Source organism: Camelina sativa, chromosome 5 (genome assembly GCF_000633955.1).
Source record: "Camelina sativa cultivar DH55 chromosome 5, Cs, whole genome shotgun sequence".
Lineage (NCBI taxonomy): Eukaryota > Viridiplantae > Streptophyta > Magnoliopsida > Brassicales > Brassicaceae > Camelina > Camelina sativa.
In genome coordinates, this window is record NC_025689.1 from 33,570,307 (window position 1) to 33,596,193 (window position 25,887).

At 33.5% G+C, this 25,887-nt stretch overlaps 2 protein-coding genes and 1 long non-coding RNA gene across 3 annotated transcripts; 2 read left to right on the plus strand and 1 right to left on the minus strand.

Annotated features, from left to right (window-relative positions):
- On the plus strand, positions 1,620-4,560 carry LOC104789816. The gene is made up of 2 exons (XM_010515458.1): positions 1,620-1,886; positions 1,975-4,560. The coding sequence occupies exons 1-2, from the start codon at positions 1,620-1,622 to the stop codon at positions 4,558-4,560; spliced, it is 2,853 nt and encodes a 950-aa protein (XP_010513760.1).
- On the plus strand, positions 22,199-23,292 carry LOC104788406. Its single transcript, XR_768257.2, has 2 exons — positions 22,199-22,522; positions 22,615-23,292. It is a non-coding gene; the product is annotated as an uncharacterized LOC104788406 (long non-coding RNA).
- On the minus strand, positions 23,255-24,216 carry LOC104788405 (acyl-coenzyme A thioesterase 13-like). Its single transcript, XM_010514152.1, has 3 exons — positions 23,897-24,216; positions 23,628-23,774; positions 23,255-23,536 (listed from the first exon to the last, which is right to left on the minus strand). The coding sequence occupies exons 1-3, from the start codon at positions 24,173-24,175 to the stop codon at positions 23,393-23,395; spliced, it is 570 nt and encodes a 189-aa protein (XP_010512454.1). The 5' UTR covers positions 24,176-24,216; the 3' UTR covers positions 23,255-23,392.

Sequence of the window (25,887 nt, forward strand, 5' to 3'; positions counted from 1 at the left end):
CCACAACACTCGAGAGCCGCACACTGACCATAGTCGCATATATATATACGATTCTATATATGTGCATATGAAGATTTCTAGTATTAGATGAGTAAAAATTTTATTAATCAAAATCGTAAATTTGTATTAAGTTGAAACCGAATTCTCTTTAGTAAGTCGTATGTGTGTGCTATATGTTCGTAAATAACTAATAAACAAAACAGTTTTGTATAACTGAAGTTACGTTGCCTAATCGTCTTATAGTTTGTCTTGGATGCATCATTGCATGCATACACTGGATGACGTTAGCATGCATGTGTCCTCACTCGATCGTTACTAGTTAGCATACTTTGTGGAATAAAACTTCATCTGATCATGAACCAGTTATTTATTATATATAGTGCGATCTATCAACATAATAATACTCGCGTGTAAAATATTCTGACACTGAAGATATTTGTAGTTTATTTTCTAGACGAAACAATGATATCGAATCATTATTATAATCGATTAATCGTATTCGTAGCTAGGTTCGCAAATTTATTTATTTTCTTACAATAAGTCTAAATTTGCTACCGAAGTAATCGACTTATCATCCAGCCATCTAAAACTAAATCAATTTGAGTATTTTCTATGTATTTGTTGTGAAGTTGGGAAGTGAGCTCTATACGGCTGGACTAAAACGGATAAATTAGTCTCCGTTTACATTACTAAGTCTGTTGACTTCATATCTAAAAATTATTTAGTAACCCGAATCGAAGCCACTCTCAAGTGTTCCTGACAACGAATTTAATGGTTTTTTTTACATATACGACAAATGTAATGATAAGATATTGACATATGGTTGAGATTTCCATTTTGATTCCGATTCTTGGAAATTTTTTACAAATTCAAAAAAGCAGTGGCTGGGAAACCTACTACAGTACTCGATAAAGAGTGTAATCAAGACTTGGTCCAAAAAAAAAAGACAGTGTAATCAAGACAAAAGCCTAGGCGCTAAATTTCTCTTCGTTATTACTTATTAGTATATATATAATGTATCTGTATATATGGGAAATTTTGAACTTATTACGCTAAATTATGAAGATGATAGATTCCAACATGGGTTTCCCACCTAGATTTGATATATGATTTAAATACACCTAGTTAGTTTTTTTTTTTCACTTGAAATTTTATATATATAAAGTAACCCAGGAAACCATTACAAAAAACCAAAAGGATCAAAGACAATCAACCCAGCAAAACCAGCTAATACAAACATTAAATTCTTATCATATCCTCCACAAAAAGCTGATGTAATCAACTTGGGAAACCGGTTTCTTCTAGAATTCGAAACTGCAGAAAAGCGCTTAGCAAGTGGAAAAAGAACAACGAGCTAAATGCAAAGGAAAAGATAACATGCCTGCAGGTTGAATTGGAAGTGGTTCAATCCTCTTTGGACCCGTGTGCTAATAGGTTGCATTACCTGAAAAGCAAGTTGGTTAAAGCTTATAGAGAAGAAGAAAGTCATTGGCAACAGAAAAGTAGAGCCAAATGGATGGATGTTGGAGGGTGATAAGAACACCAAATTTTTTCATGCATCAGTTAAGAATGCAAGGAACAAGAATGGTCTAGATAAGCTAGTGGACATTAATGGGATAATGCATAGAGCTGAAGTTTCTAAAGGTGAAATAGCGGCGTCTTATTTCCAAAATCTGTTCTCCACGTCTGAACCTTTCAACCCGCAAGAGATGCTTTCTGGTCTTCAACCTAGAGTTTCAGACAGAATGAATCAAGAGCTTTTAGCCACGGTTTCAAAAGAAGAAGTAAAAAATGCAGTGTTCTCTATAAAGCCTTCCAGTTCACCGGGTGCAGATGGTATGACTGCGTTGTTCTTCCAGCAGTATTGGGAGGTTGTAGGTGACCAGGTTACAAAGGAGATTCTAAATTTCTTTATCACCGGCTTTTTTCCCCAAAGAATGGAACTTTACTCAATTGTGTTTGTTACCCAAAAAGCTCAATTCTCCACTGATGAGTGATTTAAGGCCGATCAGTCTGTGCTCGGTGTTATATAAAGTGATTGCAAAAGTTATGATGGCAAGACTGCAACCATTATTGTCTGAAATAGTATCACCAAACCAATCAGCTTTTGTTCCAGAAAGGTTGATTTCAGACAACATCCTTATAGCTCATGAAGCAGTTCATAGTCTCCGTACTCATAAGGATATCTCTAAGAGTTTTATGGCGGTAAAGACTGATATGTCAAAGGCTTATGACAGAATGGAATGGAGTTTTCTTGAAGGAGTGCTCATTGCTCTAGGGTTTCAAAGAAGATGGGTGGATATGATCATGTACTGTGTGTCCTCAGTTTCTTACACAGTTCTAATTAACGGTCAGCCGTTTGGGCTCATTAATCCGCAACGTGGTTTAAGACAGGGTGATCCTCTCTCTCCGGCTTTATTTGTGCTTTGCGCTGAGGGTTTGACTCATTTGCTTAATAGAGCTGAATTGGATGGAAGCTTAAATGGGATTCAGTTTTCTCCTGTTGGTCCTTCGATTCACCATCTTCTGTTTGCAGATGACAGTCTGTTTCTAATCAAAGCTTCAGTGGATCAGGCGCTGACTCTCCAAGGTATTCTGGTTGACTATGGAAAAGTTACAGGTCAGTTGATCAACCTGGACAAGTCTTCAATTACTTTTGGTAGCAAAGTGGATTTAGGAGTCAGGGCCATTATTCAAGAAAAGTTGGGAATTGTTAAAGAAGGAGGGGCAGGTGTATATTTGGGATTACCGGAATGCTTTAGTGGTTCCAAAGCAGACTTACTAGCCTATATCCACGACAAAATGAAAAGTAGGATGTCAGGTTGGTTCGCCCGGTCTCTTTCGCAGGGTGGAAAAGAAATCCTACTGAAATCAGTGGCCATGGCAATGCCTGTGTTCGCTATGTCATGTTTCAAGTTACCAAAAATGACTTGTGAGAAACTGACATCTGCTATGTCAGCCTTCTGGTGGGACTCAGTTGAGGACAAAAGGAAAATGCACTGGTTGGGATGGGATAAGTTGTGTTTGCCTAAACATTTAGGTGGTCTTGGGTTTAAAGATATTCAAATCTTCAATCAAGCCTTGCTGGCAAAACAAGCATGGAGGATTCTGCAAGAAGAAAACAGCTTGTTTGCCTCATTTTTCAAAAGTAGGTATTTTGTTGAGGGAGATTTCTTATCCGCAGAGCTTGGAGATAGACCTTCTTATGCTTGGAGGAGCATTCTCCATGGTAGGGATTTGTTAAAAAGAGGTCTGAGACAAATGATTGGTGATGGTGAATCTACCTATGTTTGGTCATCTCGTTGGTTACTTGATGGTGTTATCAGAGCGCCCTTGATGAAGAATATCATCTTCGATTTGGACCTTAAAGTTAAAGAGTTGATTAACCCATCAACACTTTCTTGGGATCTGTCAGTTCTGAACCATCATTTTTATCCCCGGGATGTGGAGTTGATTTGTAAACAGAAGCCTGTTCCTTTATCAAAAGATTTCCTGATATGGGAACATACTAAAAGTGGGGCTTATTCAGTCAAATCCGGGTATTGGGCGGAGTATCAAAGAGAGAAGATTGAGCTGGTTACAGAGGCCTTAATGCAACCTTCAATCCTTCCTTTAAAAGACCAGATTTGGAGATGCAGTACTGTCACAAAGATTAAGACATTTATGTGGAAAGCAATTTCAGGTGGCATCCCAGTTGCTGATAAGATGATGGATAGAGGTCTTAAATTCGATTCCAGATGTCAAAAATGCGGTTTGGAAGGAGAATCAACAAATCATGTCTTGTTCTCTTGTACGGTTGCTAGACAAATTTGGGCACTCTACAACTTCCCGTCTCCAGAAAACGGTTTTGATTCTCAGTCCCTTTATCAGAACTTGTACTTCCTGTTTTTGACAAGCAAAAATATTAAAGTACAGGTCGAGATAAGAAAAGCCTTCCCTTGGATTCTCTGGCAACTTTGGAAAAATAGAAATTTGTGTTGCATTGAAGGGAAAAGCTTTAGTCCTCCTGAAACAATTATCAAAATCAGAGAAGATGTTCAGGAATGGCTTTTTGAGCAGTCGTTGGTTGAGGAGTCTGTGGAGCGTGTAAAGTCTGAACGTTCACAGCAAAAAAAAGGTTGGTCTCCCCTGCAGCTAGGTTGGTTTAAATGCAATTTTGCCTCGTCTTGGGACAAAATTTCAAATTCGAGTGGAGCGGCTTGGGTTTTGAGAGATCATAATGGGGTAGTTCTTTTGCACAGTCGAGCATCCTTTTCCCAGATGTTTTGTAAGCAGGATGCAATGTTTCGAGGTTGGCTTTGGTCTATTGAAAGTATGTCTAGTCTTCATTTCGATAAGATCCTTTTTGCTTCTGAAGATTCTGAGCTTATCGGAGCTGTTCTCAGACCAAAGGCATGGCCTTGCTTTAAACTGCAGTCTCATATTTTGAGAGCTAGTTTGGAAAAAATTTTGGATTGGAAATTGGTTATGGAAGACAGGACCTCAAATCTTGGAGCACATCTAATCGCTAGAAGTGTAACAAGGGAGGATCGTCGCCAATCGTATGTAGTATACACCTAGTTAGTTAATAGACATCATAAAAAAAACACTTTTTTAAACTTATGGTTAAATTGCTAACATGTTTTTCCAGCTTATAGTAGAGCCAAGTAAGCTTATCTAAGTGATTCAACTGGCAGAATATTTTTTCAATGCTTAAAAGAAATCATTTGCCTTAAGAAAAATTCATAATTTAAATTATCTATGCCAACATCATTTTTCATTTTTAAACGTATAATTTGGCATATTCCTCCATATGATATATTTTCAGTGGTACCGGTTAGCGCCTATAAAGTAATTAGTACATCTTTTTTTGTTGCGTAGTCATTTCATAATCTAATCAATTATTCGAGATCATGTTTGGTGAATGGATTTATTAGGATTAATTGTTGGAAAGAAATTAAAATTGTGCGTTGTACCTGACGTTGCATATATATCCGAAAAACTATCATTAGAAAAGAAGTTGACCTATAAAAGACCTAATAGCAAGTCTATGGATACCAAAATTTCCATGAACTTCCTCATCTTTATAGCTTTTAATGTTAGTTTGCATCTCTGTCAGCTCATGCAGAGTCATGATCGTGACACGATACTCCATGACCTCATAAACACACATCCTACCAATCTTTCACTAGTAGTTGTCATTGGATATTTGGAATACAGTGTGGTGTGTATACCAATTTGATATTTACTGATCTTATAATTTGGAAAGAAACAATAGTTGCATGCATTTTATCACAAGATAAACTTGGACATATCTCGATAATAGATATTATGTTAAGGAGTTGCTATTGTTTTGGCGAATCTCACAAACCAGTGATATAATAGACTAATAGAGAAATACAATTGTGTTTTGTAGCCAATTCATGATAGGATTCACCAAAATTTGTTTCGAACATTCTTGTTGCGGTTTCTATAATTCTTCCTTTTTTCACAAAATTTGGAGATTAGTCTTGAAATATAGTGTAAATTAACATGTATATATATATATATATATATATATATATATATATATATCACTTATGTCATGTGAGTTTATCACAAAAAATATCAAAAAGTGTTATCGTCTATAATTCGTACACTAGGTTTTAAAGCTATGCTACGCGTGGGTTTATTTGATAAATTTTGATGAAAATTATATATACTCACTCCGTTTCAAAATATAAGAAATGACTACTTTAAAAAAGTTCAACCAATCATAAATAAAAATGCATAATAAAATATATTAAACTAATCTAAAAATAGCATAGAAATTTGAAAACATCTTATATTATGTAACACAAAAATTTTCTCTAAAACATCTTATATTATGAAATTCAGGGAGTATGTGATTGATGACAGTAATACAATATTATCTTATAAAAATAAATTTTATTAGTATTAAATAAAAATTTAAATTTTAGATACACAATTTTTAAAAATATAAAAATGAGTTGTGTTATACATTCAGATCAGATCAAAAAAATTATGAATTTAACTCGACGTCCAGGCAAGGCGAATCAAACTGCTGACCTCACATATCCTAAACCATTTATTTGACCACCAGAAAAGCGAAATAATTTTGTAATCTTGAATTTATCTCGTTTTTTATATTTAATTGATCGCTACCACGTATGTTTTCGTGTTTTTTTATTCAATGTTTTTTTATTTTTCATATTCTTTCTTGTCATTTTCATTGTCAAATTTTATGGTAATTGTCATCGTTGCTTTTATCATGTTCTTCGTTATACTCTTATTCTTTTTCTTCTTTTTTTTCTTCAACTTTTTCACATTCTTTCACTGAAAAATATTTTTTAGACTACCATACAACTTGTTAACCCATCAAACTCCAAGACCAAAATCTTTTATTTTCTCATAAAATTTGTGCAATTCATAAAGTCCAGCATAGTCAACACATGCATCCAATTATTGATAATTTTATCTATATACTTATTCGGTTTAAGATCCACATGTATTGAAACTTCTCAAACCAATGCAGAGAAAGTAATATGAACACATGTATAGTTAAAATAATATTTGTGCTTTTCGTCGATCCTTCTTCTTTAAACTCAAATAACATCAACTCAAGGTCTTTCGACGTCAGTCCTTCTTTCTTAGACTTAAAAATAAAAATTTTACTGCAAGAATATCAAATCAAATTTCTTTTATTTCTATAAAATTTAATTTTTTTCTTCTAAAAATTCTTAATATAGATTACTACTATATTTCTAAAAATGTTAATTAGTGAAATATATAATTCTTATTGGTTGTTTTAAATCTTTTATGGACACCTTTAGGAGTTTATAGCTTCAACTTTTTATTAGTATAAATATAATATTTTAAAATTTCTATCGAGCTTAAGTAATTGTAATATTTTCAAACATTCTATGAAGTTTAAATATTTTTAATATTTGAACCTTTTAAAAGTTTCAATATTTATAATATTTTAAACTTTTAAAATTTATAAATTATAATTTTTTAGAAACCTTTTATAAGCTAATAAAGTTTAAAATTTAAAGATCATAAGATTTTGAAGTTTTAAAAGGTTTCAAAATATAATATTTGAACCTTTTAAAATTTTCAATATTTATAATATTTTAAACTATTTTAAAAACTTTTTAAAATCTAAGAACTTTTAAAAGTTTCAATATATATAATATTTAAACTTTTAAAATTTTTCAATATTATAATATTATTTTGAAACTTTTTAAAGTTTTAGTTTGATCAAATAAAAAATCGGATCAAACGAATAAAACTTTTTAACTTAGACGCCTTATAAATCAAGCTTTCCTGCTCATTCGCTGTTGGAAGCATATTAATCTTTATTTATACTGGTTCTGAACCAATGTCTAAAAGATTTCTAGCCAATGTGGGACGTTGTACATAGTTCTTTTATTTCTATAAGTTTTAAAATTTTCCTTTTTCTTAAAATTCTGGAAATTTAAAAAATGTTAATGAATGATATGTCAAATACTTATAGGTTGTTTAAAATAATTCTTAATATTGAAAATTCTGGAGATTTTAAAAAATGTTAATGAGTGACATGTCTTATCCCTATTGGTGGTTTAAAATCTTAGGTGGACGCTTTTAGGAGCTTATAGCTCCTACTTTTTATTAGTATAATTTATAGTTTCACTTTATAAAAACATAATATATTGTAGGCATGTCAATTAGGGCCAAAGCCCGCGGGATGGCCCGGCCTAGCCCTGAAAAACACCGGGCTTGGGCTTAAATATATATGTCCAGAAAAAATCGGGCATTTCAGGCTCAACCCGTTTGGGCTATAGGGTATTTCGGGCTTAGTCCGACCGGGCTCAGGCCAGCCCGAAAAGCCTTTTAACAAATATATTTGTATACTTTTGTTGACATGTTTGTTTGATTATAATATCTGATTAATAATTTATTGTAAATAAAGTTTTAAACACTAATCCTAGTTTTCATATTTACTCAATAACCATATTTTATACTTTAAAATTTTTATGAATGATATTTTATATGAATTATATATTGGTTTATTTGGTTAAAGTATCGAAATTTTATTTAGTTTTAAACTTTTCTATTAAATTTAGTTGGTTGTAGTGAATATAGATGAATTATTAAATTTTTGATTGATTTGTTCTATAGATGAATATAGATTAAATTATTAAACTTTTCTATTAAATTTTTGATTAAATTATTAAAACGACATCTATCGAAGAAACAATTTCTTGTCGGCAACACACACGTTAGGGTCTTCTTCCTTGGACTTGCGCTTGATTCTGCGGGAAATAGTCGATCAAACAGAGAAATGCAAAGGATGCAGCCATTGCCAATACTTTTTGTGTGCTTAGCGACTTTTAAAGAAGGACTGGTAAGTGTTTTGATGATTTTCAGAGTGAGTTTAATGACCATATTTATAGATGAATAGTAGTTTATGGTTTAGGTTAAAAAGTATTAATGTTTTCACAAAAAAATCTTGGATACGCTAAACAGAAAAGGATAGTTCGCTAATTTAGAATGAATGATGATTGATTTACAGGAGAGATTCAATATATGATCGTAACAATTTAGGATATTTTTGAGATTACGAAGAGATTATTTAGGGCGTGATTGATTGAGTATATGATTGATTAGGAATGTTTTAAACTACTCGAGTATACGATAAGAATATTCCTTTCGTGTTTTGCAGGAGGAAGAGGTTTAAAATTTAATCACAGATTTTAATTGAACCAAATTGAATTTATTTTGGGTTAGATAATCTGATTTTGCTGACCCGATCCACCAACATGTCGGGCTTGGTAAAACGCGCGGACCTTTGATTAAACGGGTTTTTTTGTAAAGGATGCGGATCCTTTATTAAACGGGTGATTTTAGATTTTTGACCAAATTACCCCTTCCAATTTCAATAAACATTCTCCTTTATGCATAATTGAATGGCAATCTGGGAAATTTTGAGCAATTTTTGAATTTGTACTTCTATATTCACACTATCTAAAGTTCTAAACTAACACATGGATACGACAAAACAGTAGGATACATGTTAAGGTTGACTTTTCCTTTTTCACTGAATGAAGTATGTAAAACTCTGAGTCTGAGATGGGTGAGAACACAATAATGACGAAATAATCTTTCAATTAAGACGAGTAGGGACCTTCATTAATGATCAATGGAAACGGACCGATTTCATTCTGATGAGATGGAACAAAACATGAATTTCCGTTACATGTAAAATTTTCATGTGGTATTTGTGTCTGATTCAGACACAGAGATATACGAGATTGTTGTGACAAAAGGAGAGAACGCTCAAGCATCATCAGTTTGGTTTGTGGTAAGTGCTCTAAAAGCAGCATAAGTTATTTAAAGGAACTGGAGCTCACTAATCATTATCAAGCATTAGCACTCTCCGTTTTCAGGAGCTCCCTACTTGTGTCTTTTATGAAAAAACTGGTCTGCATAAGCCAGAGAATCCATTTGAGTACCATGCATGATGATGAGGCCTTTTCAAATAAATATTCTCCTGACGTGTATTGTGTAAGCTCATGAGTGCCTGAATGCTCCTTCGATATAGTTTTATCCCTCCTACAGGGTACACAAATGGTATTCATTTTAGGATCCATGATTTGATATTTTATAAAATCAAATCAGCTTTAATGAAGAAGGGTTATCGTGGTCATGATAATGATATGATCAATGCCTTTGGTGACAAGGAAACGTTCTCGGATGAATCGTATCACGACTATCTTGGTGCCGGAATCTTTGATATATAGTGAACGTGTGAGGGTTAACAAGATGTTAGTGGACAACTCTTCTTTTTTGGGCAATGAAATATCAAATTTGGTGGTCATCTCAGACATCCCACAAGACAAAAAGGAGTTCGTCAGCGTTCTTCAAGCTTTGAAAGTGAGAGGTTACCATATTTTCTTCGCACCGCCTAATGATACGTCGAACTAGGAGTGCTGCGTGATTCGGTAAGCTCAGTGTGGCCCTGTGCTAGCCTATTAGATGGAGGATAGCCAGAACAGAAAGAGCAGAGGGGATGCTCACTCTGTGCTAGCCTAATAGATAAAACCGGATACCCGTACAACAGAAAGAGCAGAGAGGATACTGTAGTCTACAAAAGCGGAATCCAAACTATTTTAAGCTCTGTTTTGGGTTATAATTGGAACAACAAAACTATATTCAAACAAAAGATGAAAGTTTTTTTTCTCATTAACTACATCATCTTTTGTGTACATCAGTTTCTTGTATTCGTTCAAAATTTTGATTTTTATTTTTAGCCTAATAAAAATAAAATAATGTTTTTTTTAAATTAGTTTGGATTTGATTTGGATTGAATAAACTATCATTTTTATTTATAAAAAAATAATTATATTCTTACGCCATAAATTCTGATTTATTTGGATTGATCACTAACTAGAAATTTCCAAAACAATAGTAGTGTATAAACTTCAGTTTTTGTGAATTGTGATTATGACTTTCGGAATCTCACGAGTCACGAGTCACGACTAACTTATTTTAACGTAACATCAATCTCAAGACTTAGTATATATACTCAAAAGATTGAGAATAGTAATGTTTTACTACTTAACTGAAACCAATAATAAAAATAAAAGAACGTGGCAGAAGCCAGTTGAATACAGCAGCAGCGTGATAAACGCGGCGGGAGGGAACGTTCGTTCGTCGTCAAATTATCCGCGCGTTCCAACAGCTATGGAACAGTGAGACCAATAAAGGAAATTACTCGTTTATTTCTTCTTCCATTAGTTTCAATTCAAACCTAATTATTCATTTAATTTATGTAATGTGCTCGTGGTTTTTCAATGAAATTGGTTCTTTTTTTCCTCAAGTCTAGCTCAAGATTTCCTAGTATACCTAACTACATATGTACTTTTGTCGTATAGAATCAATCAAGTGTGGTACAGTTCTTTAATTTAGAAGTTTCGCATTCTAAGTTTTAATTTTTTCTTATATATAAATTTCACATATATCATCTCATATATATTATACACATATTTATTCTAAATATAAATTATGAATTGTCAATATTTACCTCATATTATATAGTGTATAAGATCTACTTTATTTTAGTTATGCTCAATATGGCCTTGATACCTTGATAACTGAGTCTTATATACACTAGGTTAGACCCGCGCGATGCCGCGGGATGTTATTTTATATATTTTGAAATACATTTGATATTCATAAGTATGATTTTTAATTTTCTGAAATTATATTAATCATGAAAATTATGGTTTACACAATGCTAAGATATTGAAATGAACCGAAGAAAACCTACATTAATGGTTTGTAACTCCATAGTATTTGTTATTACCATCATTTACTCGTATAATTGGCTTAACTCTACTATATGCTATGTTTTTTTCTCCTAATATTATTGGAGATATATTAGTGTAGTGTTATTTTGTGGTGTATTTTTTGTAGTTTCGAATTTAATCATCGAAGTTTATATAGTTTGTGTTGTTGTTACGTTATTATTTGTTTGTTTCTTTTTGTAAATTACCTATTCTTTTTTATAACAGTCCACATATGTCAAAGTAAATAAACATATTTTTACTTTAGTTTGGGTCTTGTGTTATTATTTAAATATTATACTTATCTTAAACTGTATACAATATTTATAAGTATTATGTTAATTGTCAAAGTTATTTTAAAAGTTATAGATAATTTAGTTAATTAAATTAAAACATTTGGTTTTCGATCTTAAATATTGTTTAATTTGTTTTTGGTGTTAATATATGTAAATCTTGAGAGGCAAGAAACCTTTGTTATCACACGCCAAAATTCAAACACTGCCATCATCACTGTGAAAAGGAATCACATAGTAAATGCATAAGCAATAAGATAGACATATGAGAATTTTTGTTTCATAATACGTAACTAATTTACTCTAGTTTATGTATGCTTCAGAAAGAGAGTTTATCCTCCAATCACACTTGAGAGATTACTCTAGTTTGGTTCATATCCCTTATATGTATAAGTTTTCTCACAAAAACAAAACAAAACTGACATGTTGCGCTCACAAAGCTCGAGAAATGATTTCTTTATTTGTCTTTAGTTTAATAGCATTTCTATTTACATACCACTGTATTTTTTTTAAATGACACCCAAAATTTAATTCTTTTATTTTTTATAACTTAATTGTATCACTTACTTACATTTTTCCATAAAATTTTAAGAACTTTTGATTCATATGGTGAGATAATATAAAATTCATATTATAATAATTTTCATAAGTTAAATCTTAATTATTATACAAGAATTTTACATCTTCAAATAAAAATAAAAATATATACTATAAAAATAAATTTTAGATCCCAAATAATAATTTTACCGATAAATATTATAGATTTTGTATATATAAATTACAGTAAAATTATTTATTAACTGTTTTATTAATTTAGAATAAAATAAACTGCCAAAATGATGTTAGATTACAAATAATATGTAACCAAATGTTTAAATAACCTTGTGTCAATTAATCTTCACCTTCTTCAGTTGTCATACATAGGTTAATTTGGATTCTTTTATTGTTTTTCTTAGACACTATTGTAATTGGGCTGAACCCATAATAGAAATCAGAAGAAATGATGTGAAATGGAGAATGATTATTATTGGACAAAAATAGTGAACTGTATTAATCCTTATAATTTGATTGGCTAACTGTTTTAACTGATGTGTCAACTTCTCCTTCAACTAAAAAGCTGAGGTGTCAACAATGGAGAGAAACACATTCAATTTTTATTGTATTGATATTTAAATATTAATTACAACTTAAAATAGTATTAAAATACTTTTCTTGATGTTCAAAAAGCTAACTTGTGAGAAAAATACAAATGTGGAAATTCCCTTCTCAAAACGTTTATTTGAATGGAAACTATAGTTAGCTTTACACTAAATTGAACAAAAATTGTTCAACTCATTTGAATATTTAGCATACGACGTTTAAATTAGTAAATGGAAGTAAATTTCTTTTGTTTTTAAAAGATTAGAGTTTACTTAGAAATTCAAATACGTAACCGGAGCCTCTAGCTCTTGTGGTAAAGGACCCTCAGCTGAGGTACCCGCCATCACGAGTTCGAGCTCCAGCCACTGCGGTATTCACCTACGGGCTGCAGTGTTTCAGGAGCTGACACGTGGAGTGCCGTTTGGCCGTCCACGTGGCTAGTCCAAACAAACCGATAGTCTAACACGTGGATTTCTGCTCTGTCGGATAACCGATAGCTAACATGTGGACTCCGTGCCCTACGAGGGGGTAGGGGGGAACGTTGGGAAACCTAGGTTATCAAAAAAAAAAAATAATAATAATTCAAATACGTACATATTACTTTCGTGGTTTTTTTTCTTTCTTTTTAGCTCGTGGACCGAAAGGCGAAAGCTCGTGGAATATCAAAAGTCCATGCATTACTTCTACGGTTGTGCACTTGTACCATTCCTTTTTTTTTTTTTTTTTGGCATGTACCGTTCCTTAATTCTTGGACTGTATATTAATATGAACAAGATTAATATTCAAAACATAGTGAAGTTAGACAAAACAAATAGTAAAGAAAATTCTGGTTTCTGGTTTCTTATGATGATATTATATATTGATCATGTATTTTTGTTAAAGGATTATGTGATCATGTTTGCACGTAAGGTGCAAGTACAACTAATAAGTCCCACGTTTTATACGCATCGTGAGAATGTATATATACATATACATTTCCTATTTTCGTGTTAATTCCGCTTTATAGTAGCTACTCTTTTTATTTTATTTCTTTTAGTAATTTTTAATTTTTTTTTTTTTTGAAATGTATAAAACTTAGCATTCGTACTATACAATATACGCACCCATTATTTATCAAAACTATCATTTATATAAAAAACATAAATTTTTTGAATATCTCGACACCTGTAATTGAGTTACGTGTAGCTAATTTCGATGGAACTTTCTGGTTAATTTCCATGGAACTTATTTGTACTTTGTTTCCTAGTCGCATTGTATATCTTTTAAAGTATAAATAAATGGGTGAAATACGTATAACAAAATATATACTTCAATTTTCCAATTTTAGCGTCAAGGTTTCAAATTAATAGTCGTCTTCTCATAAACTGAAAAGCTACAACTTACGGCCATTCGATTTGGAGGAAGAACAACTTAACGTCCCATAACACTCGAGAGCCGCACACTGACCATAGTCGCATATATACCATAGTTGAATCAAAATCGTAAATTTTTGTATCAAATTAAAACTGATTTCTGTTTCTAAAATAAGTCGTATATTCGTAAATAACTAATAAACAAAATAGTTTGTATAACAGAAGTTGCGTTGCCTAATTAATCCTATAGTTTAATTTGTCTTGGATACATCCAGCCCCGTCTCACTAAATTTTTTTTCCTAGGCATTTAGTTTTTTTTGACTCTTTTCAACATAATTTTTTTTTTCCTTTTTTTTTACCCCATTTGCTTAAAGTTTTTATTTTTAAAAAAAATTGGTCCCCTGACCATACTCTCGCCCTAGGTATGAGCCGAGCCTGGATACATCATGCATGCATACACTTGATGACGTTAGCATGCATGCATACACTTGATGACGTTAGCATGCATGTGTCCTCAGTCGATCGTTAGCATACTTTGTGGAATAAAATTCCATCTGATCATGAATCAGTTAATTCTCATAGTCTAGTGCAATCTATATATCAACATTAATAATACATGCGTGTAAAATATATTCTGACACTGAAAATATTTATAGTTTATCTTCTTGACGAAACAATGATATCGCGCGAATCATTATAATCATTTAATCGTATTCGTAGCTAGGTTTGCAAATTTATTTCTTTTTTTTACAATTGGTCTAATTTGCTACCACTACAAGAAAACTTACGTTTAGCGACTCCGAAATTCATCGCTAATCCGTCGCAAAAACCTATTTTGCGACTACTATGCGACTATTTCAGATAGTCGTTAAAAAATGGTCGCAAAATTTAGGTGTCTCAAAATGGTCGCAATTTTACGACGGAATTATGACTGCTCTAATATAGTCGTTAAAAAGCGACTCTTTACACTCTTTATATTAGGAAGCTTCGATCATAAAGATAGTTACAGTTCAGTCGCAAGTTAGTGAGTAAAATATGTGACCATTTTCAGACTCCTTTCTGTCGTCGCAAAATAGTCCTCGTTTATTAGTAACCATTTTGCCACTAGTCTGATAATTTCATAGAAATAAATTTGGTCACAAATTGGTGAGATTTTAGCATATAATAAACCTGTTTTATCTATCAAATTTTGTATGAATCAAAATACATTAAAATTGAAAACCAAATTACCACAAAAGATATCAAAATCATTCATTAAACATAAAGATTAGCATAATCATTGTATTAACCAAAAAGATCATCCTAAAGCAAAAACAAATAAATGTCTCAAACAAGCAATTCATGTTTTTTTAGATAAAAAGACAATGTTTATAACTTGGAGTAAGTGGAGAAAGGGGATGTGGTGGCTGGTGTTGTGTCTAACTTGGTGGCTGGTGAGTACCTGACACGGTGGCTGGTGGTATGTTGTCTTCAGGTGTGGTTGCTGGTGTTGTTGTTGGTACTCTTGGTCGCAAGGAAGCAATAATAGTATCATATGCTGGATCTTTCTCTTTCACGTAGATGAGAAGCTCTTGATGCTCCTTCTCACGTCGGGCATTCTCAGCATCTAGATGAGCTATCTTCTTGCGAAGTTCTTCATGAAGCTCGAGAAGTGATGGTTGAGAAGATTCTGCATAGCTTTCCTTCCTTTTCCCTTTCCTTACTGTCTCAACAAGAGATCCAAGACCAAAAAGGTTTCCCTTCTCATCTGTTTGAGTACACTAAAACAAAGAAAAACATCAAGGTTAGAAACATCAAGGTTAGAAAGTTATCATGAAGAATAATCATACACACTCATCAAAATAAAGAAACTAAGGAGTTACCTTAAGAAAGATATCATTCTTTTCATCAATGCTGAGAGTACGATGAGTTGAACGTTCAGAAGAATTCACTGAATTTTCTGGACCATCATCGTCCACTTCACACAGTCTCTCCTCTAATGTTTTCTCATAAGTCTCAGCTACTTGTTTAGCTTTTTGATCAACAAACGATCCGTCAGCTCGAGTATGTGTCTTCATGAACACTTCAGCAAATGATACCGGACGGCCCAACTCTTCTTCCTACAAAGAAATTGTTAAATGTTAAAATCATGGAAACAAGGTGTTTAGAGTGTTATAATCATGGAAGCAAGGTGTTTAGGGTGTTATATCATGGAAGCAATGTTAAATTACCATTTCTTGATGAACTTGCACATATGATTTCTGACCGGCAAGGTGTTTGTGGACTCCAAGACCACCACGATCGGAGTTTCTGCACTGCGAGGCATTTGAGCTCCTCTCCATTACATCAGGTTCGTTCAATGATCACACATCTCAGCCCACAGTTCTGCACTGGTGATCCAAACAGGTTGTTTACCACTGCTTTTAGCTTGACTAACAATGCCTTTCATTCGCTTCTTGGCTATCTTTAAGAACCCCTCTCTAACAAGCTCAGTAATCCCAGTATCCCAATAGAACTTCCGCTACATATTACAATTGAGTTAAGTTAGTGATGATACTAAGTCAGTTATGAGAGATAATAAAACTTTGAAAGCTATAAGACATTACCGCAAATGTCCTGAAATATCTCTCTTGAATGTGTCTAGGAGTAACCTTCCAGCTGTAGTAAGGACCATCGAATTTCCTTCTAAATATTCCAGAGATCACCCGAGAAATTTTTCCTTTGTGTCTGTTAAACCTGTCACAAAACAAACACAATCAGTCTTAACCAATACAAAGTAACACAATCAGTATTATCGAAACAATCAAACACAACCTCTAACTTAATGAACAAAACGAAATTTACAATATCAATCTTAATCTCAAAACAAAACAAACAATATCAATCTTAATCTCAACTTAATCAACAAAACAAACAATCTAACAAACAATCTAACAAAGCGAAACCTGTGAATGTGATCGACAGACAGAACTGGGAGATTCTCACAAGGATTAAATTTACTAAGAGATCTAAACACAACCTCTAATTTACTCACAGTGTGGTTTCGCTTTGATTCTTTAACTAATCTTAATAAAACACAACCTCTAACTTAATCAAACAAAAACAGAGTCTCAACCTAACTCTAAAAGCAAAAAAAAATTACCATAGAGTCTCAACGTCGGGGATGGGATCGACAGACAGAACTGGGAGATGTTGTCGGCCTGGAAGAGCTAGCATTGCATCTAACAAACCTTGGTAGTCTTGTTCGGCAGGATTAGGAATAGGGTTTTCTTCTTCGGCAGGATTGGGATTAGGGTTTACTTCTTCGTAATCCTCTTCTTGTTCTTGTATGAGTGGAGGAAGAGGAGGCGGTGGTTGAGGAGCAAGAACCGGTGCTTGCAAACCAACCCGCGGTGGTTGAGAACCAACCCGCGGTGGTTGGGAACCAACCCACAGTGGGGGAGAAGCAACCCGCGGTGGTGGAGAAGCAACCCGCGGTGGTTGAGAAGCAGGAGGCGTTTGTTGTGTCCTCGGCGGAAACTGGGACGGCATAGTTCTATACGAATTACTCACGGACTGAGAGCCTGATGGATTCGAGGAGTGAGACGACGTTCCGACACCACTTCGACCTCCGCGTGAAGTCGCACCATTGGAGGCCTGATTAACTGCGGCTCCAATGGGTTCCCTCGCACCAATGGAGGTCTGATTATCGGCGGCAGAACTGGGATCCCTCGCACCATTATAAACCCTAACACCTCCAGCGGATCTGGCTCCGCGACCCCTACCACCTCCAGCTGATTTGCCTCCGCGACCCCTACCAGCCATTAGAGAGAGTTGAGAAAGAGGATAGATTTGAGAGAAGAAGAGGCGAGATTGAGAGGAAGAAGAGAGATTCGAGAGGAGAAAGAAGAGAGAGTTGAAAGGTTTTCGAGAGAAATAGAAAGAGAGAAACAAGAGAATATGTTGTGTTCTTTGCCTAGTAATTAACGAAGAGGGGTCGCAAACTGGTCGCAAAAGAGACACATACTAAAAATTTGCCTAGTAATTAACGAAGAGGAGTCGCAAAGTGGTCGCAAAAGAGACACATACTAAAAAAAAAGGGGGGAATATTACGCGCCTAAACCTTGGCAAAAATAATAAAATGGTTAAAATTAGTAACACAATGGTCACAGAAGAGTAGCGAAATAGTCGCAAGTTCAGTAGCAAGATAGTCGCAAAAAACAAGAGTCCCAAAGCTAGTAACAAGTTAGTCGCAATTTGGTACCCTTTTGTGACTCTCCGAATTTGGTCACAATACAAATTTTTGGAATCTATAATTTTTGCACAATTCTATTGATATCAATCAACAATATGGACTCATGATTGTCTTATAGTGTATATGGAATAGTTTATGACCTTAAAATATTGTTTTCATATCTTTGTTTTGCAATTTTCATAGAATCCTAAACCTTCTTATGAAATAACATGTATACTCTTTACAATGATTTAGATATTATGAAATTTTTGTGTCTAAATACTAAAATGGAAAGCTTTGACAAAGTTTATATGACTGATATTGATCAATTCAAAGTGGAAATGTGTATAGAAACATGTTAACATTTAACTAATGTGAAATTTCAAATTCAACAAATCGAGAGTTGCTAAGGAGTCGCAAACCAGTAGCGAATTCAGGTGTTAGTCGCTAAACAGTCGCAAAAGAGTCTCTAGCTCAGGTGTTAGACGCTAAACAGTCGCAAAAGTAGTTGCACAGTGGTCGCAAGTTCAGTAGCAAGATAGTCGCAAAAAAGAAGAGTCCCAAAGTTAGTAACAAGTTAGTCGCAATTTGTTACCCTTTTGTAACTCTCCGAATTTGGTCACAATACAAATTTTTGGAATCTATAATTTTTGCACAATTCTATTGATATCAATCAACAATATGGACTCATGATTGTCTTATAGTGTATATGGAATAGTTTATGACCTTAAAATATTGTTTTCATATCTTTGTTTTGCAATTTTCATAGAATCCTAAACCTTCTTATGAAATAACATGTATACTCTTTACAATGATTTAGATATTATGAAATTTTTGTGTCTAAATACTAAAATGGAAAGCTTTGACAAAGTTTATATGACTGATATTGATCAATTCAAAGTGGAAATGTGTATAGAAACATGTTAACATTTAACTAATGTGAAATTTCAAATTCAACAAATCGAGAGTTGCTAAGGTGTCGCAAACCAGTAGCTAATTCAGGTGTTAGTCGCTAAACAGTCGCAATAGTAGTTGCAAATAAGTCGCACATGTCGTAGCAAGTTCGTCGCAAAAAATAGGAGTTAGCAAGTTATCGATAAATAAAACTTGTGACACGAGTATACGTTGCAAAATCGTTGCTAATTTGTGACTCTTTGTGTTTTATAAATTACTGTTACTGAACAGTCTCAAAATGCGATTGTTTTGCGACTATATTGTTTGCGTCATAAATTTGCGACTGTTTTGCTTCTTCTTTACATTTAGTCGGGAAACAGTCGTAATTCAATTACTAAGTGGTCGCTATTTTTTGCGACTGAACAAAGAGTCACAACTCGTAGTCGCTAAATGCAGGTTTTCTTGTAGTGTACGTACCGAAGTAATTGACGTATCATCCAGCCATCTAAACTAAACCAACTCGAGTTATGAAGTAGGGAACCGAGCTCTATCGGATAAATTAGTCTCCGTTTACATTGCTAAGTCTGTTGACTTCATATCAAAATTACGAGAAAATTAGAAAATGATAGATTCCAACAAGCATTTCCACCTAAAAATTGATATAGGTTTTAAATACACCAAGTTAATTAATAGACAGCATTCAAAAAACAAAATTTAAAACTTATGGTTAATTTGCTAACATGTTTTCCACCGTATAATTGAGCCAACTAAGCTAATAATATAAGTGATTCAACTGGCAGAACACTGTTCAGTGCTTAGAAAAAAAAATCATTTGCCTTATAAAAAATGCTAATTATTTAAATTCATAACTTAAAATTACATGCCAACATCATTTTTCATTTTAAGCGTATAATTAGGCATATTCCTCCTGATGATATATTTTCAGTGGTACCAGTTAGCGCCTATAAAGTAATTAGTACATCTTTTCGTTGCCTAGTCGTTTCATAATCTAATCAATTATTCGAGATAAAGTTAGGTGAATGGATTTATTAGTAATTGTTGGAAAGAAACTTGTGCGTTGTACCTGACGTTGCATATATATCCGAAAAACTATCATTATAAAAGAAGTTGACCTATAAAAGACCTAATAGGAATAGCAAGTCTATGGATACCAAAATTTCCATGAACTTCCTCATCTTTATAGCTTTTAATGTTAGTTTGCATCTCTGTCAGATCATGCAGAGTCATGATCGTGACACGATACTCCATGACATCATAACACCAGGTCCGGCTTAGAGGCAGTGCAGACGGTGCAAAAGCACCATGTCCCCAGATTTTTGTGATTTTTTCTTTAAGGTTTAGGGTCCTAAAGTTTGAAATATTGCAAATATAACCCTAGTTTTCTGGAAAAAGGTTAAATTGAGCACAAGGTCCCAAAAATAATTGAGCCGGCCCTGCATAACACACATCCTACCAATCGTTCACTAGTAGTTGTCACTGGATATTTGAAATGCAGTGTGGTGTGTATACCAATTGACATTTACTGATCTTATAATTTGGAAAGAAACAATAGTTGCATGCATTGTATCACAAGATAAACTTGGACATATCTCGATAATAGATAATATGTAGTAGTAATTAAGGAGTTTCTATTGTTTTGGCGAATCTCACAAACCAGTGATATAATAGACTAATAGAGAAATACAATTGTGTTTTGTAGCCAATTCATGATAGGATTCACCAAAATTGGTTTCGAACATTCTTGTTGCGGTTTCTATAATTCTTCCTTTTTTCACAAAATTTGGAGATTAGTCTTAAAATATAGTGTAAATTAACATGTATATATATAACTTATGTCATGTGAGTTTATCACAAAAAAAATTTCTTAAGTGTTATCGTCTATAATTCGTACATATATTCACACTATCTAAAGTTCTAAACTAACACAAGGATACGACAAAACAGTAGGATACATGTCAAGGTTGACTTTTCCTTTTTAACTGAATGAAGTATGTAAAACTCTTGAGTTTGAGATGGGTGAGAACACAATAATGACGAAAGAATCTTTCAATTAAGAGGAGTAGGGACCTTCATTAATGATCAGTGGAAACAGACCGATTTCATTCTGATGAGATGGAACAAAACATGAAATTTCCGCATTCTCGTTACATGTTAAATTTTCATGTGGTATTTGTGTCTGATTCAGACACAGAGATACGATTAGAAGTGGATACGAGATTGTTGTGGCGAAAGGAGAGAACGCTCAAGCTTCATCAGTTTGGTTTGTGGACCTAGTGATAAGTGGTCTAAAAGCAGCATAAATTATTTAAAGGAACTGAAGCTCACCAATCACTATCAAGCATTAGCACTCTCCGTTTTCAGGAGCTTCCTAGCTACTTGTGTCTTTTATGAAAACACTGGTCTGCATAAGCTAGAGAAGAGAACCCATTTGAGTACTGACGTGTAAACTCATGAGTGCCTGAATGCTCCTTCGATATAGTTCTATCCCTCCTACAGGGTACACAAATGGTATTCATTTTAGAATCCAGTAGTGGGGAGTTAAAAACAAGACTAGATTCATTAATTCCTTGAGAGACTTCACCAGCAAAAGAAGAAGATCTCAGCTTGTCATCCTCTGCTCAATGGGGATGAACTATTTTCGTAGAGGGTATTATTGAAGACAAATAAAAAGTAGAAGTGATTATTATATATATCTGTATATACAGAATCTTGGCTTATTGAATAGAGAATCTAAAGGAATCAACCAAAGAATTCCATCGATCCTCACCAAAAAAGAAGTATTTGTCATGGTTTTTTTGGATCTTGGAATTTGTGGTTTTGATACTAGCTAGTGTGAAATTAATAGAAGATGTTTAGATAAACTAATCTGTAGCAGAGTACTACTGAACATAACTGTAATTAAGAAGTTTGGAGAGGAATCAACCAAATAATTAAATTAATGCCCTAATTTCAAAACGTTTTAAATTTGGTTTGTCGGTTATATAACGTTGAGAAAACTCAACTCTTAATAGTCTTCCCATCCGATATAAGAAACCCAACCTTTCGCCTTCTAACCCTAGTTTACTGTTTTCTTCAGAGTCACTCTGTTGAAACGAAACGAAACTTGTCGATGGACAGAAACATCCCAATGGACGGGAAATTCGCTGCAGTTGGTAAGACAAGCGTGTTCTGGGACGTGGAGGATTTCCCAATCCCAAAGGGTCTCGATCCTTTCTCGATCAAATCAGCTCTTGCGAACATCGGTTACTATTGGTGAGGTGTCCTCAAATATGGGCTTATGTTGTTGATAAGAAAACGTTCACTGATGATGATAACTAAGTAAAGGTTAACTCCTTTACTGAATCACCACTCTTCTTTTTTTTTATTTTTACTTATATATGTCTGATCTAATCTATGTTTCCGTTTGATATATGTAGTTCCAGGGGATAAATATGCAAGACTTAGTGGGATGTTATTGGACCAGTGTGATAGGGGGCCAAATTTGGTGGTAATCTCAAAAAACATCAAAGAAGAAACCGACTTCATCCGTATTCTTGAAGCTTTGAGAGATATGTGTTTCAATGTTTTCTTAGCACAACCAGGAGTGATTGCAGACTACACAATAACCTTTTTATGAATATTTTTTGGTGGTCTTGATCTAATTACAGCTTGATGAATGAGTTGATTTCGTGAAAGAAACAAGTAGGTAAGGTGCACCAAATGTGAGCCTTTTCTAATTTTCCCCACTCTGTTTCTTCCTTGCAAAACCAGGTTTCAAAAGATCCTACTTGGTGTTCTTGATGGAAAGACTGGTGCAACAATGCTTCCACAAGCTAGAGGATCCAATCGAGAACCGTGACGAGGCCTTTTTTTTGTAAGCAATATTCGCCTGTGGCCTAAACCAGGTTCCCGGATGCTCTTCCATAGATCTATTCCTCCAAGGCTCCAACACAAACTGCTTTGAATCTATGTCAAACCACTGCAGTTGATTCCTTCAGACAGAGTACCTTGTCATGCTCTGCTAAATGCGGGTGCAAATTTCTTCTTTAAGTGTTTGTAATAAAGTGACTAAAGACATATGAAAACTAGTAATGCTTATTACATATATATCTCAAGGCTAATCTCTGTATACAGAATCTTTATTTCATGGAATAGAGAACATAAACAATCAACATAGAGCTTATAAGAAGAAGATCTCTGAGCAATTCAAAAAGCTTAAAGCTTAGAGATGGGAGAATGGTAAAAAGTAGCACGAGATAGGTAAGTGACTTTCATAGTCTCCTTGATCTTGAACTCAACATTCACCACAGACAGATTCCTCCCAGTCCTCACCACCGACGCCTCCACAACCAATTCAGACTGCAAAAATCTCTCACATCACACAAATTAAACTTCTTCTCTTGATTCGAAGATCCAAAAAAATCTTAAAAGAATGAATGAATAAGCTTACCGAGATAGGAGCAGAAGAGAGATAAGACGTACTCAATTCACCAAGGAAGAGATGTTTATCTTCACAGACAACAGTTTTCACACAAGCCATAGCTACTCTCTCTGCAATTGATGCTACTGCTCCTCCATGTAACCCATTAAAGAAATTCTAATCATTCACAACAAAACAGAGAAAGATCGAAACTTTAATATTCACAAGAAACAGAAAAAGATCGAAAACTTTACGAAACCCATTTGATTCAATTGAAAAAAAAAAAACAGAGAGATTACGGATAAGGAAGGTGTGACGATGACGGAGCAAGAGACACGACCGCGTGAGATGGAGAGAGCTTTGGTGTTGCTTTGAAATAAGATTGAGAAAGAGTCGGATTCGGTGAAATCGTTGACAGATGAGTCAGGAGCGATAGCTTTGAAGAAATCAGCAACCATCAATACACTATTTGGATCGATCTCTTTGGATGCCGTCGTCGCCTCTGATGACACCGGAGGAGTTGGCATCGTCGTGTCTGTGGTTCCGGTCCCAGTTTCTCGGAATTTTTCCCACTTCATTTTTTTCTTTTTTTTTTAACCTTTTATCTGATTTTTTCCAAATTGATTATTATTATTATTTTTTTGCTCTTTTGTAATCAAACTTTTTCCTATTTTTAGAAAGTTATTACCAGTAAGAAAAATTGAAGCTTATGTGTATAAAATTACAGCCACATTTTATTCTTTTTTGGTGACCGATTTATTAGTTTCTCATTATCTTTTTTTTTTAAATGAATTAAAAATAAAAATATTCAACTGGATTTACGATCAATTGGTGAAAAGAAAGTTAAAAAAAAAAAATGAGCATATGGCTTGTAAATAATACACATTTATGATATATCCAACTTATATTATTTATTATATTTATATATCAATAGAAAAATATTTTGCTATAAAAATGAAGAAAGAAAAAAATACAAAAATAAAAAATAAAAAACCAGCCCCTGACTTTAGTTTTGTTAGGCCGAGGCCCAAATATGAAAAGGGACGAGCTAAGTACAAGTCTAGTGACTACTAAGACAAAAGAACATAGTCGAATCCGAGAGTAGAGATTTAACGCTAATTAGTATTAACTATTAAACCTGTATTAGGATGCTCTCGAAACCTGTTGTTAAACAGATGAGTTAAATGTTTTAATAAGATTGACATTTGTGTAAAAAAAACACTCCGACTTCTCCCGGTGACCATTCTTATAAAGAGGCATTCAGCAAGAAAAATGACCACGATTAAAAGAGCGATTAAAAGAGCAACACATAGGCAAACTTGCAGATAATCCAACTTCTTCTTGGAATTAATCATATAAAAGAGGCATCCCGCAAGAAGAATGTACACGATTAAAAGAACAACCCATAGGCAAACTTGCAGATACTTTGGCTTCTCTTTTTGACCATTCATATAAAAGAGGTATCCTGCAAGAAGAATAACCACAATTAAAAGAGCAACCCATATGCAAACTTGCAGATACTCCAACTTCTTCTGGTAAACAATCATATGAAAGAGGCATCCCACAAGAAGAATGACCATGATTACAAAAGCAACCCATAGGCAAACTTGCAGCAGATACATTCTTCTTTACTTATTTTCAAAGATCCTATTCCTATGCCTTAGTTTTTTTCTTTCTAATGTCAAAGAATTCGAGAAGTTAATAAGACTATCTATATAGATGCGGACTGGGAGAATCATATCATAGAATATAAATAAAAGGTGAATATTTGAGATTAAGGAAGTTTTACTTTCTATGGAATATGGAAACATACTTTATTTACGGTGGTTAAAGGATGTGGTCTCATGAATGCCATTTTTAAAACTTAAACGTAGATGTATACATGGTATATGTATTTTATGTTATATACAATATCATATTATCTTTACATTTTTTAAAAATTATGTCTCTTTTTCTATATAACTAGATTTTAACTCGCGTACACCGCGTGCATATAATTTTATTATTATTTATATTTTATATTATATTTGTTTGTTAAAAATTGAATATTTTGAGAATAATTAAATTTTCCAACCGTTTGTGCGGCTAAATATTTATATCATTTTTTTTACCCGTAATATATTCCATAACCATTTGTTTGTTATATATAGTTTGTTTTGTTTAGTGTGTGAGATTCTATTTTAATTTTTAATTATTATAAAAATAAATAAATGATCTAAATATATAGTAAGTCATTTATACGCTATGATTAAGTCATATTTTTCTAATAATTTAATTATTTTACACACTT

Bases quoted from the DNA above. Each gene is read 5' to 3' on its own strand.
- LOC104789816 (XM_010515458.1), top strand. From the start codon at position 1,620: ATGCATAGAGCTGAAGTTTCTAAAGGTGAAATAGCGGCGTCTTATTTC. The intron at 1,887-1,974 runs GTTACAAAGGAG...TTACCCAAAAAG, and splicing joins GGGAGGTTGTAGGTGACCAG to CTCAATTCTCCACTGATGAG.
- LOC104788405 (XM_010514152.1), bottom strand. From the start codon at position 24,175: ATGAAGTGGGAAAAATTCCGAGAAACTGGGACCGGAACCACAGACACG. The intron at 23,775-23,896 runs GTAATCTCTCTG...GTGAATGATTAG, and splicing joins TCGTCACACCTTCCTTATCC to AATTTCTTTAATGGGTTACA. The intron at 23,537-23,627 runs GTAAGCTTATTC...AGATTTTTGCAG, and splicing joins TCTCTTCTGCTCCTATCTCG to TCTGAATTGGTTGTGGAGGC.